Here is a 19,932-nt window from a genome sequence, read left to right as displayed (position 1 = left end):
AGTGGAAACAAGCAGGTGGCCTTGGATTAAAATGCTTCCCATAGATAACTTACACTGGGGGCCACTTATAAGTTCTGAATATAATGTATCTCACTAGAAGAGAAAACTTATTTCAGCTTTTTGTTCTCTCAATTTTCCCACTTGAGAGCATTTACAATTAACATGATGCCAGCATGAATGAGACACATTGTCAGAGCTCAGGCTGTGGTTAAATAGTCCCTGCTAGCCAGATGCAGAGAACGCAGTTGGCCGCCATTGGTCTTTCCAGCACAGATAACCCTGTGAGCTTATGTCTGGTACTGTCTGTATAGGGCATATACGTTATTATTGTATGATACTAGCAGGCTGTTTGTATTTTATCACTTTTCTGGAGGTTTTTAAGTTGGAGTTCTTATCATTAAAGATAAAAATTGAAGTAATTCTTGCAGTGGGAAATATCAAACATGCTGATTCCAAGACAGAGGATTAGAAAGATATTGATGTTTCTGATGTTGCTCAGATGTAGACAGAAGTCTAGCAATGTGCCTTCTCTATGTTACAGAAGATGTTCTCCAGCCTATATGGAGATATTATCCAAAATATGGGCCTCAAATATTATCAGCTGAACAAGATGGCCACATGTTACAACAGGCTCTAAAGGGTGGGAGCTACTGGACCTGGTTGGGTGACTTATAGGTGGACATGTGACCCGGGGCCTGTAGACCCCAGGGGACAGAGTTCAATAAAGATGCTCGAGGGTTTCAGCAGGTGAATAGGGTGCTCCTCCTTCCGCACAACACCGAGAGCAAGCTCCTGGCAAAGTGGCAAGGCCCATGCGCAGAAGTCTGGAGAATCGGTCCGTTCGACTACGACGTCCTGTGCCCAGATAAACAAGAGAGAGAAAAGGAGTCATAATGTCAACTGATTGAAAGCCTAGTGGGCACAGGAGGTGGCCTCGGTCACCCAGATGGAGCCAGGACTGTGAGATGGGCAGGCCCCAGGGGGTATGCTCCTGCCATGCAAAGGGGAAATCAGCACTCCCAGAAGACCCCGAGGCAGGGAGTGCTCCACTTTGTTGGAGAAGGATGGTCCATAGTAGCCTAGCAGCCCACCACATCAAGGACAGACATGAGTACAAAGCTGAGAAGAGGCACGGGATCCCAAGAAGACAGCAGAACAAATCAGAAGCAACAAATAGGCAAAAGGAATCTCAACTGGCAATTGCCAATATTTAAAAGCTGGGTGAAACGAAATCCATTAAAGGAAGTTGTGGATCCTAATTTTTTTGTTCTGAAGGACTTGCTTCCAACAAGCATAAAGTTCTATATCTTAATGGCTGGCTCCTCTAATCCAGTTGGCCTGGCCCTGAATATTAATGCTGGACCAAGCTGTAGTCTGCTGGCACAATCCACGAGTCATCATGGTCATCAGAAATCTTTGTAGTAGTTTTTCTCTGATCCTGGGAAACGAAGGCCTGGTCTCAGCCTATGACTGAAATTACCTCTATGCACCCACTCCCAAGGACACCTGTTCCTGCCCCCACAGCCCTCCTGCAGTCTGACGCCAGTCACTTTCTGTAACTATGAAACAACCTGTTTGGCAAGACAAGCATTGGAAAGAGAATACAAATGGCTTTTAGCATGCTACTGTCAGGAGGAAAAGCAATGCACTCTAGCCTCTCTCGCAGTCACACAGAAACCATTTTCCCGCTTTAATACTATTATAAAGAAGAACGCAAAGAACCTATAAAACCTCTCAGAAACCAAGCCCGAGGCTCCCCTTCCTGATCCGGCAGGAAAACACTGAACACGAAAGCTTTTGATAATTCATTTAAATTCCGACACAGGTTTTTCCTTCCAGATCTATTGGATTCATTTAGGATTTACATGTCTCCTTCCTTCTGCCTAGTTTCTATCGAGATAAAGAAGCCTACTCTAGAAAAAGGAGGTTAGTGTCATCCACGTGTCTAAGTGCCACTGATGTGCACAAGTGTGCTGACTGACGCCTTGTCATGAGGCTGATCTGCGTGTGTGTGTGTGTGTGTGTGTGTGTGTGTGTGTGTGTGTGTGTATGTGTGTGTGTTAGTAGCACAGGCTGGACCCAAACTAAGATCTTCTTGCCCTGGTCTTCTGGGTGCTGGGATTACAGTATGAACAATCATGTCTTGATTTCTGCATTTAATTAGAAAATGGACTCCTTTCTTTTCACACTGAGGTAGGTTTTTTGTTTTGTTTTTGTTTTTTTGTCAGAAAATAGAGGGATTCCTGTTTTTTTTTTTTCTTTTTAAGAAACCAGAATCTTGGTGGCCGGAGAGATTACTCAGAGGTTAAGCACACTGACTGCTTTTCCAGAGGTCCTGAGTTCAACTCCCGGCAACCACATGGTGGCTCACAACCATCTATAATGTGAGCTGATGCCCTCTTGTGGCCTGCAGGTGTACATGTAGACCACTGTATACATAATAAATAAATCTTTAAAAACAAACAAACAAACAAAACAAAAAACACACACAAAACCCCAGAACGCCAGGCTGGCTTGGAACCAGGTGGAACTCGTAGAGCCTCCTCTTTCCACATCCCAAGGCCTGGGATTCCCAGTGTGTCACAAGACTATGACAAGGACAGGATTCTTTAAATAGGGCGGGCTTTAAAATACAGATAGATTACAGGGGATCCGGATATGGCTGAATTGGAAGTGTGCATGGCTAGCCCGTGGTCCAACCTCAGCACCACCTAAGATGAGGTGCGGTGACGCCTGTAATCTCAGCATTCAGGAGGTGGATACAAGAGGATCAGAGGTCCAAGAGCTTCAGTGACACAGGGAGTTTGAGGCTAGCCTGGGCTACATGAGACCCTGTCTCAAAGGAGGTGGGGAAAAAAATGGCAGATTTCAAGTCCCCATTCCAGAAATCAGTATCTGGAGATGAAGATGAAGATGAAGAGATCCCCTTATGGAGAACATCCCTCTTGTGTGTTTTCTCATCAAGCTGCATGCTTTCTTTACAACTCAGGGCTTCCTATGAGATCAAGTGTTTCATTTACACTATGACTTGCTTGCCCCTGCACCCCTGATCTCACCCACGTCCCATTTAAAATCCCAGATACACCCACAAAGGAAGCCAAGCTGAAGATTTAAACTCTTTGGAAGTGGTAAGTGAGAAGGCCCAGTGGGATGGTGTTGCACACAGGGAAGCTAGTCGCTGCTTAAAGGAACCAAGTAGTAGCTGAAATATGTGGGTGCAGATGAATTGTAGAGTAGGTAGTTGGGGGAAAATGCATAAAAACAGGGGTTGGAGATTTAGGGCAGCACTTTAGAGGACTGGCTGCTTTCCCAGGGGACCTGGGTTTGATTTCCAGGACCCACACGCAGCAGCTCACAGCTGCCAAGTCCAGTTTCAGAGGCTCCAACACCCTCCTCTGGCTTCCTCTGGCATAGCGTGTATGTAGTGCACAGGTATACATAGAAGATAAAAGTAAATAATTCTTTAACAAATATTCTGTTTTTTGTTTTTTGTTTGTTTGTTTTTGTCTCTGCTAGTAGGAGTGGCCACTTCCGTATTGTGTGTACATGTTTGTGTATGCCTGTGCACATGGAGGCCTGAGGCCTATGTGGAGTGTCTCCCTCAGTTGCTCACCACCTTATCTTCTGAGATCAGATCTCTCCCTGATCTCAGACTGACAGGCCAGCCAGCTGTAGGGACTCTCCTTCCTTGTCTCTGCCTTGCCAGCTTTAAATGACAGGCGTGTCACTCTGCCCCTGGCTTCTTAGATGGGTGCCGGGGAGCTCAACTCAGGTTCTCAAGTCCAGCAAGTACTTTACCAACTGAGCCGTCCCCTCACCTTTGTGCTAGGGGCAAGTGCTTTCCCAACCTTAACAATCCCCCAAACAGTGCAGATCCATAGGGAAATGCTTATATTTCTTTCCTAGGTCAAAGCAGATAGCTTCGTTTACATTTCATGTTCTCTTCGAGAATCTTTTTCCTGAAAGTTCCAACTCTACAGCAATATTACAAGTGCACCAGACCCTTTGGCCTAGTTATGCTCTAGTTTATGTCCAGCTGAGGTAAAATGGGAAGGGCCAACAGTGGCCTTTGTGGCCTGTGTGATCTGAGACTTGAATAGCAGTGTCTCACAGGTGTGTCTCCTCTAAGGACAGTTAGAATTGGGAAGCCTGTTCCCACACATGACTGTCAAGAAGGAAGAACAGAGCACGCAACATACCAATGGCAGGCCCTCCTTGCCTCTTCTCTTCCAAGATGGCCACCAGGTCTTTGTGAGTGGGCTTATGCTGACTGGACAGTGGCTGCTCCACCTCTGGGCTTTTCACTTTCAAAAGCTGATTTGCCTTCTTAATCTTTTGACTATACTGCCTTGCCATCATAAAGACCCTGCTCTTGGTCTTATCGGTGACCTCCATGCCAGGGTCAGGGTTTTCTGGGTCTGTTTGGGGCAGGCTGCAGTTGACCAGGTCGTAGGGACTGTCCATGGGAGGTACTTCACTGCCCAGAGAGAGTTGGTGAAGACTCAGGAAGGAACCTTCTGTAGAAATCAAGTCATCATCAAGGGAACAGTTGGCCCTGCTGGCTCTCACAGTCCTGCTTTTCCCAGGTGTGAGGAAAGCCTGGCTCCCAGGAAGGGACATCATCGACGTGGCACGACCTGCATCTCTGCTCAGCTCACGGGTGCTCTCAGCATACAGCTTCTCTGGCTCGTCATCTTTGCTCACGGGAAATGCTGCGAGGAGACGGTCTCTTGCTTTGTCTTCATTTTTCTTGATGTAATTTTCCAGGTCATTCCAGATTTCATCGACTTCTTCAGACAATTTGTCCGAGAGAGCCTTATTTGCAATAGGCAAGTTACAGCGGGGAGAATCATATAACAAACTCAAATAATCAGTATTAGGGGGTCCCTGGTGGTAGGGCACATCGTCTTCACTGAACTGGAGGCTATCCTGGGAGACAAATGGTCTCAGGCTGTCACAGCAGGCAAAGTCGGCTTCCAGACCCAGGAAGGTGCTCCTTTTGGGCTGCTTCAGGCTGCTGCTGCACTTGAAGTTCAGCGATGGTGGGTCCGGGAGCCCTATGGTGTCATAGATATTTTCTTCCACTACCTGGAGTTCATGTATGCTTTGGTTCAATGCCTCTTGACCACTGGGAGCTGCCTCTTTCTTTGGGTGGAGAGAGCTTGTACTGTGGCTAGCCTGCCTCTTAGAGAAGGCTAACTCTGGGGTGCTCTTGGGGCGGACAGTGTCTCTGGATGGTTTGAAGAGAGAGGATTCAGGTTCCCCCCGCTTAGCAACCATTAACTTTAAGTCTTCAAAACTAATGTTATCATAGACATGGTCTATATCATCGATCGTCAACTCTACAGATGACCCGAAGGAAGCCATCCCTCCCTGTCCTCCTGGTTGAGGGCTGTTCTGTAGGTCTCTCCTGGGACAGCACTGAGAGCCACCACTGTCCCTAGTTCTTACTTCAGGAGGACACGTGTTGCTTTCGCCAGCACTGCTGGCCCGTCGGACAACCCTGTGACCAGAGCTGGAGATCTCCGTGGGTTCAATCAGCCCCAGATGCCAGCTGCAAGGACGACTTGAGGCGTTCTCTTCACACAACCTGGTGGAATTGAGATCCGAAGAAGAAAAGGACGGGACGAACATCTGGTAGTCACCGCCATCTTCCTCGTCCTCCTGCGGAGACCGGCGGATGGGAAACAAGGGCTGCCTGAGGTGCTGATCCGCCCAGAGGCTTCGGATACCGCCTCCCCCAGGAAGCATGGTGATCATGGCGGTGCTGCCTGGCTGGCTGTTCCTCTGGGCAGGAGGAGGTGTGGCCGAAGTCAGCTGGGAAGAGCTCTCCACTCTAGAAACCTGAGGGAGACAGACACATAGCAACTGGATTAGTGCGCCACAGGTAAAGATGCGTGACTGGGGAATGTCACCTAATGGAGATAGACTGCCACATCCTTCAGTGAGTTGAAGGGAACTTCAGATCTTTGAAAAAGAGGCAGAAAGAGCAGGGATATTTATTTTAAAATTGAGCTATAGAGCCGAGCAGTAGTGGCACACACCTTTAATCCCAGAACTCAGGAGGCAGAGGCAGATGGATCTCTGTGAGTTCGAGGCCAGCCTAGTCTACAAAGTGATTTCCAGGACAGCAAAGACTACGTAGAGAAACCGTGTCTTGAAAAACCAAACAAAACCCAACCAACCAAACGACAACAACAAACTAGGGTAATCTGCAGTTAATTTCTGTGGTTTTATTGGTCAGTCTATGAAGTAAGCATGGTTATACCAGCACTCACACTTAACTGACTCCAAAAGCTTTGCCCAAATGGGATAAAAGTGAAATATAGCAAGCATGGTAATAGTCATTGTATAAATGAGTATGCACTGGGGCCTACACCTTAATACCCGGTTCTATGCAAGACTTTAGGGACACTTCGTTTCAGTGCCTTAACCTGATAATAATTTCTGGTTCTATCAGGAGCCCCTCCGGGTGACCCCACGACATACTCCAGGGGTATCCTTAAACCCAAGGTTCACTCTGTCCCTGACCTTGGTTTATAGATTCCAGGCAAGGAGGCTTTGTTACAGGAGTTGAGGACCCACTATGGACATAATGGTATTTTAATGTTTGTTTCTAAAATATACTGAATTAATAGTTATCTGTTTGGAAGTAAAAATCCTGACAACCATGGCTTCTAATCAGAGAAAATTAGGGGACATTTTGTCACTTAGAGCATTTCTTGGTAGAGCCTGGCTGTCTAGAAAAATTTCATCTCCTAATGAGAACAACACGTCAAATGCAGCAAAACTCCATCTCCTGAGGGTAACAATGTGTAAGGACAGCAGACTGGCCCCAGGTCTTATAATGGAAACTGCAGACAGGAGTGGATAACACCCTGTCAGTATTCTGTACACAGAAGAAGTACATTCAAAGAGCTGAAGTGGTTAAGGCTGTTCAAACTAAATAGGACCATGATGAGATATGCTTCCTGACTGCAAGTAAACTATTGGAAATGCCAAATTAGCAGGAGCTGTTTGTTTATCACTTATTGGCCTGTTTACCAGGAAAGGAAGACAGCACAAAAATAAAATTTTGCCTTAACATTTTTCTATTAAAGTTTAAAATACATTATTAATCATTTAATTATTTTCTTAATTAATCTTTTAAAATAAAATTTCACAGACGTACAGCTAAAATATTTGTGTATGTTATTACTGCTTTTATACATCTAAAAATCCTCTTATCCAAAGTTTTAGCATCTTTTCCTTTACTTAGACTGCACCAATATGATGCTTGTAAAAGCCAAGTGCTCAGCAGCTACTTATAATGAATATGAGTTAATATTCACTCATTAAGTTATGACAGGCTTTCAGGGATAACAAAAATGGCCTTGTATTTTGTACCAGAAGTGATCTCTGAGAAGTCCCAGATACTTTGGGTAACTAGGAAATCTGAACTGTTAATATTGGGGCATGTATACTTTAATAACACCCAAAATGAATGAAGACAGCAGTATTTTCTTTTTTTTTTTCTTTTTTGTTTTTTTGTTTTTTTGAGACAACATTTCTCTGTATAGCCTTGGCTGTCCTGGACTAACTTTGTAAACCAGGCTGGCCTTGAATTTACAACGATCCGCCTGCCTCTGCCTCCTGAGTGCTGGGATTAAAGGCGTGCGCCACCACCGCCCAGCTGACAGCAGTATTTTCAAAGTTGAACCTTTGTGTCCAATATGTCATTTGGAGATGTGATGAAGTTCTAAGATTAAGACATAATCAATGTTGGGTTGGTCACAGCATGTAAGTATGTAAGTTAGAAACCTCAGTTTTATCTGGGCCAAGGTGATCGTTTTTTCTCTCTGCTTTCCCATGCTATTTTGGGTATTGATTAATTTGATAACAGCTACCATTTATGGCATATTTGTCTTTTTGTCAGATACTTTATTAAGCATCTTTTAATATTACATTATCAGAAGCTTGAGAGAAGGCCCAGAAGTTAAGAGCACTGACTGCTCTTCCAAAGGACCCAGGTTCAATTCCCAGCACCCACATGGCAGTTCACAACTGTCTGTAACTCTAAGATCTGACGCCATCACACAGACACACATGCAGTCAAAACACCAGGGCATACAAAATAAAGATAAATAAATTATTAAAAAATTATATTCTCACAGTAAGTTTTGATAATAATTTTATAAAGTAGGAAGCCAGGTCCTGCTAATGCTAAACAGCAAGCAAGGGGTGTTCATAAATGGCAGAAACACCAGTTTATGTATGAGCTTAGTCACTTAGACAGAGGATGAGAGGGGTCCAGGATATATATTCTGGAAGGAATACCAAACTGTTGCTAAGCAACGGGTCAATCCGTTCTCACGCTTAGGATACATTCAACACGTGATTGTTAGGAGATGGCATTCCGCCACTGAAGCAGCACACTGGTAGTTTGTGGTTTTTTTGTTTTGTTTTTTTTGCTTGCTTGTTTTTTGTCTGCATAAAGTTTAGCAGTTCCTAAATGTAAAGTAAATGTTGACACTTCAGGCTGGGGATGAGACCGACAAGCAAGGAAGCAGAGGTGAAAGGTGCCCACAGCGAGCCTTTCAGAAGAAATATAGCCGTGCTTACCTTCTGGATATCCTGTGCCGTTTCTGAAAAACAAATAAAAATGTCTAAAGTTTGAGAATTTAAAATGTATCTCATATATAGGTAAGCGCTCCTATTTCTAAATGGTTTATATACATCTTGCTAATAATTGAAGCTTAAGCGTTTCATGTCTTTTGGGGCCACTTTCTAAACATGTCTCTCGTTTATCCGTTCTAGATCTTCTCCCATAACAGAACCACTTAACGTTCCGAGCCAAAGCTGTCTTCTGTATCCCTGAGAGCAACAGTTCGTGGTAAACAGTTCCCAAAACTTCCTAACAAAACCATGAAAAGGAATGCCCATGCCATAGCCATGGGAGTCCCCGGAAAAATGCAAGAAGGCCCTTGTTGATTTTTAGACATTTCAGAGGCTTTAGAGGAAGATGAAGTCAGCTGGGAGTGGTGGCGCACGCCTTTAATCCCAGCACTCAGGAGGCAGAGGCAGGCGGATCTCTGTGAGTTCGAGGACAGCCTGGTCTACAAAGTGAGTGTAGGACAGCCAAGGCTACACAGAAAAACCCTGTCTTGAAAAACCAAAAAAAAAAAAAAAAAAAAAAAAAAAAAAAAAAAAAAAGGAAGATGACATGGAGAGGGATTTGTACAGGTATCTTATAGATGATACCCTGATAACATATTTCATCTTTAAAATTGTTTAGTTACATAATCTTACAAAGTACTTCTCTCCCTACATATTCCTTTCCCTAGAGCAGTGGATCCCAACCTTCCTAATGCTGCGACCCTTTAATACAATTCTTCACGTTGTGACCCCAAGCATAAAATTATCCTCATTGCTACTTCATAACTGTAATTATGCTAATGTTGTGAATTACAATGTAAATATTTATGGAGATAGAGGTCCACCAAAGGGATCATGACCAACACGTTGAGAAGCACTGCCCGAGAGGAGCAGTCATCTTTCTGGATCCCCACCCACCCTCTCTCGCCTTATTGCAAGGCACAATTGCTCTGTTTGCTTTTAAATAAAGATGCAGTACACTTTGGTATATTTTCCGTAACTCCTACAGGTGTGTGTTAGCAGATAGACATGGACTGTATTTTATTTCTTCGGCAGAACATCCCATCATATGCATGAATAGACCACTTCTTACTAGATGGGCATTTTATGCTGTGCTATTAAAATGTTGCAAAAACCCAAATCAGTTTTACTTCTTATAAAGAACCAGTAGCTTATGGACATCTTAGGGGCTCCAAAGGAGGCTGGAGAGATTTCTCAGTGGTTTAGAGCACTGGGCACACTCTTCCAGAAGATCGAGGGTCAATTCCCAACACCTACATGGCAGCTCACAACTGTAATGCCAGTTCCAGGGGATCCAACATCCTCATACAGGCATACATGTAGGCAAAACACCAATGTGTGTGTGTGTGTGTGTGTGTGTATGGAGAGAGAGAGAGAGAGAGAGAGAGAGAGAGAGAGAGAGAGAGAGAGAGTATCCCTTCTTTTTTTTTTTTTAAGGCAGGGTCTGGTATATCTCAGGCTGGCCTTGAACTTGCTATGAAGCTGAGGATGGCCATCATGTAGCACATAATGGTCTATGCAGAGGTTGTGGTTGTTTTTGCAGTTAATATTCTACACCTGGGGGAACACAAGCTTAGTACCAGGTACCAGAGTCCATGGAATGAGAGTTGACCTTTGAAAATATAGACCTCCATATGAGAGTGACTCTAGCTGAGACTCTTAGTTGCAAGGGTTGTGGAGACCAAAGAGGACACCCTCTAACTAGACAGGACTCCTAGAGGAAGGAGCAGAACACTAACCTATCCAATGGAACTTTGAGCCAGGACTTGCCCTGCCTTCAGGATATGCAGGGACAGGGATGGAGCAGAGACTGAGGAAATGTCCAGCCTGTGCCTGGCCCAACCTGAGACACACTCATGGGAGACAGCCAATCCCTGGCACTACTGATGAGGATACTCTGCTGTGTTCCACCCAGCGGCTGATAGAAGCACATGTGGAGACTCATGGCCAAACATGGGGTGTAGCAAGGGGAGTCTTGGGGGAAGAGGAGGAGGAAGGATGGAGCGCTCAGAGGAGACAGGAGCTCCACAGGAGGATCAACAGAGCCAACTAACCAGGGCGGGTGGGGGTGGGGAGCCTCCCTGGGGAGACTGGGACTACAGCCAGGGACCATGCATAGACTACATCTGGATCCCTGGCAAAGATGTAGCCGATGGGTAGCACAGTCATCATGTGGGTACCCCAGTGAGGTAAGTGGGGGCTGGCTCTGACATGGACTCTGTTGCCTGCTCTTTTGTCACTTTCCCCTGGAGGGGGGGATGCTTCGCCAGGCCACAGGGAAAGGGGATGGATGCCCGCAGTCCTGATGCAACTTAATATGCTAGGGTGGGTGGGTGGGTGGGTGTGTTCCCCTTCTCTGGGAGTAGGGGAGGTAGGAAGGGGGAAATGGGGAGGGAGAATGGGACTGGGGGGGGGAGAAGAGGAGGGGGCTATGACCAGGATATAAAGTAATCTAAAGGTTAAAAATGTAAAGGTGAAAAAAAAAAAAAAAAAAAGGAAAGAAAATACTTGAGCCCCAAGGGCAAGTGGTGGGGGTGGGGGTGGGGGAATATAGACCGCCACCATACCAAGGCCTAGTCATGCTTGCTGACACAGCTATGTGGGCTTAGAGGTCAAGTTGTTGGGTCAAGGGCAAACGACCAGTTTGACATAAATGGGAGTTACCAAATTTTGCTCAGGAAAAGTTGTAAGAATTTACCCTCCCACCAAGAGTTTTGCAAGTGTCTTTTGTGGTCAAATTCATAGCTCCTTTCTCTCCATTTCTCTCATTTAAGTGGATATTTTTTTCCCAATTATTCATATATAGACTTTTTAAACTTTAAATTTTATTGGCTCTTCGTTCTGTGAAGATGGGGCATATATATGTTTAGACATATAGCATATATATTTTATATATATGTTTAAGGGTCCTTTTCCTCTTGGGTTTTTGTTTTTTGTTTTTGATAGCGTTTCTTTCTATGACAGATGTTAGCTATGTTGGAAATAACTTGCATCAGTTGACTGTTTTGCAACAGGTCACATTTGCTTTTAGAAACATTTAATCTTCTTGTAATCAGGGCTATCAAACCCACCAATCTATAATGCACCTAAGGCATACTTTTCTTCAGTATAGTTTGACTAAGAATGGACAATTTCGTTAGCTCTATTTTTGGACTTACCGCTGGTCTTCAACACTTTGTGTGATCGTGAGGAAGGCTCTGAGGGGAGAGCAAAGCCAGCGTCATTTTCAAATCAATACTTTCCATCATAAATAAATTAGTAGCTTATTGACATTGTAAGAGCTCTGGAAATGCTTCCTTTGTTTTAGACAGGCTCACGTGCCCTGTCAGGCTGACCTTGAACTTGCTATGCAGCTGAGGATGACCTTGAACTCCCAATCCTCCTGCCTCCATTTCCTGAACACAGAGATTACAGACACAGAGGTTACAGGCATGAGGCCCCTCTACGTGAAGCTGGGGAAGGAACCCAGGGCTTTGTGCGTAGAAGGTAACTATGCTATCAGTGAAGCAACATCGCTGGCCTTGAGCTATAGAAAACGCACTGTCCAATTTACCCAAATTCTCAGTGCTCACAGTGCAAGCAATTCACCCCGCTGAAATGGTCAGGAGTCACAGAAAAGAAGGGCAGGTGCTACTTTACTTACCCCACCAAGCAGGGGGAAGACACCCCAAGACTCTCCTCCTCTGCACTGCAGCCTCTCAGCAGGCAACTTGCGATTTTACATTCTAGGCTGTACACTTTAACTCTCGCTTCTCCGTCTGAGCTCACTTTCCTTTTAACCTTTCGCCTGGATTTGCTTTCAGCTCATCAGTGACTTTTCTCTCCCAAGTTAGTGACTGTGATGCAGTCTCAGCTTATCTGGTTTTCATCCACCAGTCTAGGAAGCATTTCGTGAGCTGACCCAAGTCGCCAGTCTGCCAGCAGGCCTTCACCATTTCTCTTCTAGACTAGCATAGCTGTACCGGTGTCTCCTCTGCTTTGCCGTGTCCCCACTTGTGCATGACCAGCTAAGCCTTCGTGGTCAGGCTCCTATCTGCACTCCTCTCTCCTCATCTCTTTCCTCTGTGCCTCATCCTCTTCCACCTCGGCTCCAGCCCTCACTCCAGCCAGGCGAGCTGCTGACAGCGACTGGCTGTCCTGAGGCCTAGGGCTCTGCAAGGATGATTCCAGCTCTATCTGCCTCAGGGGCTCACAGTCCATCAAGGGTATCAGTCTTTGACTTTGCGAAGTCTCTCTCCTTCTTGGAATATCTCTCTCTCTCTCTCTCTCTCTCTCTCTTCCTTGTCTTTCCACTCTCTTTTTCATCTACACATGCCAAAGCTTTATCAAAGAGGCTGGTGTTTATCTGGGGAGGTCTCTCTCACAGTGAGGGTCTTATGGAAATCATAGGTGCTATCGATCTGGCATCCCTTGACTATACCTACAGTAATGGTGAAATGGACTTAGTAAATACTCCTTCATATAAAACCAAGATCTGGGAGCTGAGAGAATACGACATGGCATCTGATTTAGCAAATGCATATCAAAGGGTTAGTCTTGAATGTGCCATCATACCTGGATGGTTGGCACATTTTGTATTCACTGGGAAATTATTAAGTAGAGAGGTGGGATTTTTGTTGTTGTTGTTGTTGTTTGCTTGTTTTTGCTTTGCTATCTTTTTAAAAAAGTAGCCTTAGATGTATTCAAACCAACAAGCAAGCAGACAAAAAAATGCCTGTGAGTCAGAAAGTGCCCACTTCCTGGCCTCTCGGCATTACAGTTCGATGACAGCATCCTGCTTACCTGACTTCCGTCTCAGCCGATGAGGTGCGGCACCTTCTTTGGAGCCACATGGTGTCTTCATCTCTCCCTCAGGGCTGTAACAGAAGCCTGGATGGTCTGCAAAGGGAACCACAGGAGCAAGTGAGGGTCTAGTGACCATGTAGGGCGGCTGCAGTTTCCAGAATTCTGTGTTACCTCAGAACACCAGTGATTCTCAAGTGATGGAGGCTCTTGTGAATAATCAAAACGGACTTTCAAAAATGGGTGGGTAAACAGATAAATGCATTGGACAGTGTAGTGACTCTGTGTGTGTGTGTGTGTGTGTGTGTGTGTGTGTGTGTGTGTGTTAGAGGTGACAGGAAGAGTCCTCCATGGAGGTACATCTGACGGTGTTAGGACCTGCAGACATCTAGAGGTGTGGCTAGGCATGGAGTATGGAGTGCCCCACAGGTAAGCCAGAATCAAAGTGGAAACAAATCAGTGACTTGGGAAGGGGTGACCATGTCCGCTCCAGCTGCTAAGATGGAGTGGACAGCTGCTAGTGTCTTATCAACGACCTTTTACAAGCTTTGAGACAGAGAACTGGATAGACACATAAAGGCAGCAGCATCTCAAAGGATGCTAAGTGTCCCAGCCTGCGGGGTCTTCAATGGGTACCCTTGGAGGGGGCAAACAAATGGGGGACAGGAGACACAAAGAAATGAGGGCAAGTCTGGATTCTGATCAAGCCCCCTTTATTGACAACTTTCACAGGGTTTTTATAGGCATGGGGGCATGAGTATTTGTGTAAGCAAGGGTTGCTATGGATACCTAACTCTGGAATGCTCCTGCAGGTGTCTACCTTTACAGCTGCTATAATCATAGAAGAGGGAGAAATTCCAGAGAGAAAGGGAAGTTGTAAAAGATCTGGTTAGTCAGGAAAAAGTTCCCGGAACTGCTGCTTGCAGGCAGCTGGCCTTTAATCTGACTTTACCAGTTGTCTTACTGGAAAAGCTAGTTTATAGCCAGAAACGAATAACCTCTTTCTATGAGCTCGGGGGTCTTAGAATGACTGTCCTCCGCAATAAACCACAACAGGTGTCTAACTGCTGAACCATGACAGGGTCAGCTGATTTTTAGCAAATGACAGACTGCTGGAGAAATAGGAGCCTAAAGGTGTAGGCTCTGACAAGATGGCTGAACATTGGCCATATGGCTTACTGTCCACAACAGATAAGGAAACAACAACAAACAAACTTACGGATGGCGTCCATTTCAAGTAATGCTTGCTTGGCCTGGAAGAGAGGAAATGTAGATGTCATTTTTTTTTCCCCCTACCATTTCTTTTTAAAATTACCAAGTGTGACAGGGATCTTACCACACTTGAATAAATGGACTTTAGAAAACTAAAAAAAAAAACAAAAAAACAAAACAAAACAAAAAAACAAAAAAAACAAAAAACCCTCATTATTTCTTTTAGGCATAGTTCAGGCCTCATGGGAGCATGCTGGCCACTTGGTCCAGGACAGCAAAGGCTTGATAGTTTTAATTGTCAACTTGACACAATTTAGACTCACCTGGCAAGAGAGCCTCAATGAAAGAGAATGTTTCTCAACTTTCCTAATGCTATAACTACTTAATACTTCATGTTGTGGTGATCCCAACCATACAATTATTTTTGTGCTACTTCATAATTTTGCAACTGTTGTGAATCACAGTGTAAATATCTAATATGCAGGGTATCTGATATGCGACCCCCATGAAAGAGTCATTTGGACCCCAAAGGGGTCTCAGCCCATAAGTTGAGAATGGATGGTCTAGATCAAATTGGCCTGTGGACATATCTGGAGGAGGAGGAGGAGGGGTTATCTTAATTATGTTAATTTGGTATGAGAAGACCAAATGGTATGGGTCACAACCCTGGAGCTGTGTCCTAAACTATATCAGAGTAGAGACAGTGAGCTCAGTAGTAGGCGCCCCAGGTATTCATTTCTCTCTGCTCTTGACTTTGGATGGAATGTGACTAGTAGCTTTATGTTCCTGCCTTGATGTCTCTGTTCTGATGGAATAGCATCTGAACTGTGAGCTGAAATAAACCCTTCGTCCCCAGGCTGCATCTCTAGGCAGGGTATCATTAGCAGCAGAAGTGAAGCCAGGACAAGACTGTGACAGACACGCAAGCCTCTTATAGAGAGACACGGCATTTATATAGAGCCTGGACATATCTTCCTGTTAATGTTAAGTCAGCTCTAGATTATTTATAATTCCCCAGCAGGTAAATGTCTTATAGACCATTTTAATGTATTGTTTAGGTGAGTAAAAAACAAAACAAAACAAAACAAAACAAAAAACCAAAAAACATTTCTAAGGACCCATGCATACTAAGGATAGGAGCAGTCCAGCTGTATTTCAGAGCAATACAGGGGCAGTGCCCACTTCTGTGGATGTGCTTCCTCAAGTGTAAGGTAGAATAACAGGCCCCACCTTTTCCAGTGCCTTTAGCATCAACTGACAGGCATGGTTGCTGTCTCTGCCCTTCTGGGGAATGGAGCCTGATGCCTGAGGCCTCAGCTTTCCACACACTTAGCAGTTCTACCCAGAACACTCTGGGGTTTGTTGTTTCTGTTATTGTATGTTGCTGGTGCTTACTTAGAAATAGATAAGTTAAACTGTCTTAGCCCATCATTTTGGCAATTGATTGGGAGAGTGGGAATCAGTTGGGGTGACAGTTCTTGCTTTCCAATGCTGTTCACATTTTCATCAGGTGTAATACAATTTAATCTACATAGATTATGTTATAATAACTAAAGCTATTTTGTTTCTAATTTGCTGCAATCTGTGGTATTAAGCAAAACTATGTGGGTGGAGTGGTAATCACACAAATTAAACAAAATAAAGATGGAGGTGCAGACAGGAAAAAAAAAAACATTACCAGACACTTCAAATTTGAGATAAAAATAGTTGCCTATTTCATACACTTATCTTTCTATTTTATATTTGGAACTTGAGGTTATTAGCTAGAATTAATTTCAAACACAAGTGACAGTTTAACCTCTGGAAAGTGGTTTTCTAGTTCCATGTTTATCTTTACAACAGAAAAGTTCTTAGTTCATCTTTTTTGCTCAATTAATTTGGCTCGGTTTATATACTATGTATATAAATGGGGCATGTGAGAAATCCCCTTAAGTAAGTTAATCCTTAAGGAGGCTTAAGTCTTGTAAATTATTTCGGAAAAGAATTCTTTCCATGTTGTACACTAGGTGTCAGCCAAGGACCACCAGGGAACTAGAGGTCTAGGGCGGCGGCTTGGCAGAATTTAGTGACTCATCAACAGCTGTGTTGACATTAGAAGCTGATAGAAGCCGAGCTTATACATGTCTTGTTGTTTAAAGTGTCCCATTATACATTTGTTTGATTTCATACAAATAAATATATTCTGAAAGCTTTAAGAAAACAGCTGGATAACCCTACTTAAATAGGGCAGAGAATTATTTTTAACATTATAGTGGATAAAGTATATTAAGGAAGTTTGTTTTCATTCCTAGTGGGGTAAGTATGGTTTAGAGGTTCCTTGGAGCCAGATGACTTGGGTGTGAATCTGAATTTGGCCAGGCACTGGTTGTAAAACTTGGACAATTTGCTTCCTGTTTCTGAAGCCCTGATTTTATTTTCTCTAACATGGGAAGGTCATGATCCATCTCTGAGATATTTTACTGTGAAGTAAAAATATAGTATACTTATTGCCATGTAGACGTGTTCAATAAGTTGTAAATTAAAATCCATTTTAGATTCTAAATAGAGTGATAACTTGGGTGAAAAGAATAATTTTATTGTGGCTCTATCAACTGGTTAGGTATCAAGGGATACCCACCATGAGTGCCTGGGACAGAGGGAAGAGGACAGGAAGAGGCTGTCTAATTTGGTAATTGGCAATAATTGCCATTCCGAATCTTGTTAAGCAATTTCCCCAGGGTTCTTGTAAACAGTAGGTGGGGCATATCAAAGACATGGTGCCATCACGCAGAAGGGCACTGCTTCTGAGTAACCATGAGAGAAGGCAATCACGGTTCTGCGTGAAATGAAACTCGCACTTCCGTCCAAGCACACGCCTCCACATATTCATTTCCTAAACAGAAAGCCACTGCCGGCACAGCTTCTGGAGGCTGGCCTGAAAATCATTCCAAAACATGTAGAAGGCAAACTGAGCATACTGGGTTCACCTGTGATCGATCCCAGGACTCAGGAGGCCAAGGTGAGGGTAGGGGTAGGGATTCCAAGTTCAAGGTTGGTCTGGGCCACATAGTTAGACCATGTCTAACTCAACCAGTCAACAAATGGCAAAAGTCAATTTCTCCTTTCCCAGAATTTCCTCTGCTTTTTCTCACCCTGTACCACTCTTAGGACTCTGATCCCATTTTCTGTTCTCTTGGTCCCATCACCGACATCTCATCATCCTCACAGATGGCTATTGAACCCTTCATTTTCGTCTTTTGCTACGTTATCTCTGATACCTGTCTTCTCTGTTCAATGGTAGCAACATGGCAGTAAGTTTGTCCCAGGACCTGAACACACCAAAATTACCCTGCCTCCCAGGTAGGGTACCAGGAACACTTTTCAACTACGTAGTCCATATTTCTTACTGAACCAGTTGACCACAGACCAGAAGTTTCTTTTCCACTCAGCCTGGAACCATGGTCACTAAAGATACAGGCTCCTGAGCACGCACCTTTCTCTCTGTTGTAGGAACCTTCTGTTCCCCAGCTCCGCCACCCCCATAGAGCAATTTAGGGGTGTCATAGTTCCTTAGAGCAGTTCCCATGTGGCTAAGAGGTATGTCATGGGGCCATCACACTGACTCACTGGGCAGCTGCAGGCGGGTCTTTGGTGCCTTTCAGATAGGACCTGAGTCATCTTGAGTGGCTAGACCATTTTCTTTAGAAACGAGTCTGACCCTCTCCCACTTTCACATAACAATCCCATCCCGCCTTCATCCCAGCGGATGTCTTCATTGCTCACACCAACAACTTCCAACCCTTCATGATTTCCCAATTCTCCTCAGGGCTCCCTGTCATTTTTCTTCATTCTCTACCCTAGCTCAGGGAACATGTTTTCAACGCTTTCTAAGGCTACTCGCTACCATTCCTGAGCTTACTGGCCCCACTCCTTCCACCTCCTCTGACAAACAGCTCTTCCTCATCCTTGCTGCCTCTTGCCTCCTAGTCTGGGGACTATACCATGTTTTCCACCTAGATAGCAAGTCCTGCTTTGATTGAGTTGCTCTCTAAACTGCACCTTTTTAAAATTTTGGGGGTGGGGGCAGGAGAAGTCCACACCTAGCCTGCTTCTAATTTCTTTCAACTGTGTTGACCTCTCTTGGCTGCTTTTCTGCTGTTGCCCCCTCCTTACAGGTACCCCCCCCCCATTCCTCACTCCTGATGCTCTCTCTGGCGGTCATCCAAGTACTGTACCCCTCCCCCAGCCAGCTTGCTGGGATTCCCAAGAGCCCCTAGCTTCCTTTCTACATTCTTGTGGGCCGTCCTGTCAAACTGTAGGGCTTCAATCACTGCCTCTCCTAATCCCGGGCTGCCAGAACCTGAATTTCCACCTCCGTTCAACCTGCCAGATGCTCCCCTGAACCCGTGGAACCGGTTCAGCTTCCTCCGTGAGCCCAGTCTGGTTAACTCCCAACCCGGAGCTCTTCCTGCAACTCAAGTCCGATCTCAGAGGGTGATGTCGGTTCCCTTCGCCTGGGTGACCTCTCTTGCATCTGCTCTCTGGGTTGTGCTCAGCAGGCTACCGGGAAGGCTTCCGCTCCACCCCCTTCCCTCCTGCCCTATCTCCTGACCCTCTTGTCCCGACACCAGCTGTGTTTGGCGAGCAGAGTGGCACTCCTGTTTTTGTTTACTTTGTTGTCTCAGCCTGGTTCCCCTCCCTCTCCCTAACTTCATAAGAACATTCCTCATCCTTTAAGAAAGCAGGAGGCATTTTCCTTCCTGCCCTCACTGGCTAAAGCTGAACACTTTGTCCTTCTGCCCACTGCCGCCCCCCCCCCCCCCCAGCCACCTGGCTTTCAAACACTATTGTTTCCCCCACATCCAGCAAACAGATCTGGGTCAGGCGGGCAGCTTGCTCTCTCCTGGTAAATTCCTTTCCCGCCAAACTGGGCTTGGCTTCCCGCTGTTCTCATGGGACCTAACGCAGACACCTGAGATTCTGAGGGCTCTAGGCTGCGCGCGCGCGCGGGGGGGGGGGGGGGGGCAAGAGGGATTCCTGGTATTTTCTATTAGTTCGCTATAAGCTTCCTTATGGTCTTACACACACACACACACACACACACACACACACACACACACACACACACACACTTCCCCTTTAATTCTCAGGGGGTTAAAAAAAAAAGTAATTAGCAACCTTGGCTCCATAGTTTGACACATTTTCTAGGGAATGCCACTGACTTCTTTTTGTCCATATATGTCAACGCCTGAAATGCTGTGTGTGTGTATACAGGGTTTTATGTGGCCACCCTCCTGAGTGCAG

At 45.1% G+C, this 19,932-nt stretch overlaps 1 protein-coding gene across 15 annotated transcripts in view; it reads right to left on the bottom strand.

The window, feature by feature from the left end:
- PLEKHG1 (pleckstrin homology and RhoGEF domain containing G1) overlaps positions 1 to 19,932 on the bottom strand; it is a 211,379-nt gene that overhangs the window by 5,487 nt on the left and 185,960 nt on the right. For all 15 annotated transcript variants that reach the window (XM_084777823.1, XM_084777818.1, XM_084777811.1 and 12 more), the window contains 5 exons: positions 14,657 to 14,690; positions 13,438 to 13,533; positions 11,814 to 11,852; positions 8,602 to 8,624; positions 4,200 to 5,844 (listed from right to left, as the gene is read on the bottom strand). In XM_084777823.1, coding sequence (XP_084633949.1) covers positions 4,200 to 5,844; positions 8,602 to 8,624; positions 11,814 to 11,852; positions 13,438 to 13,533; positions 14,657 to 14,690 — 1,837 coding nt within the window. The remainder of the gene's footprint in view (positions 1 to 4,199; positions 5,845 to 8,601; positions 8,625 to 11,813; positions 11,853 to 13,437; positions 13,534 to 14,656; positions 14,691 to 19,932) is intronic.

The sequence above is a fragment of the Acomys minous genome (assembly GCF_964271855.1).
Source record: "Acomys minous genome assembly, chromosome: 3".
Lineage (NCBI taxonomy): Eukaryota > Metazoa > Chordata > Mammalia > Rodentia > Muridae > Acomys > Acomys minous.
Note: the sequence above shows the minus strand (reverse complement) of the source record. Positions and strands in the feature narration are given on the sequence as shown.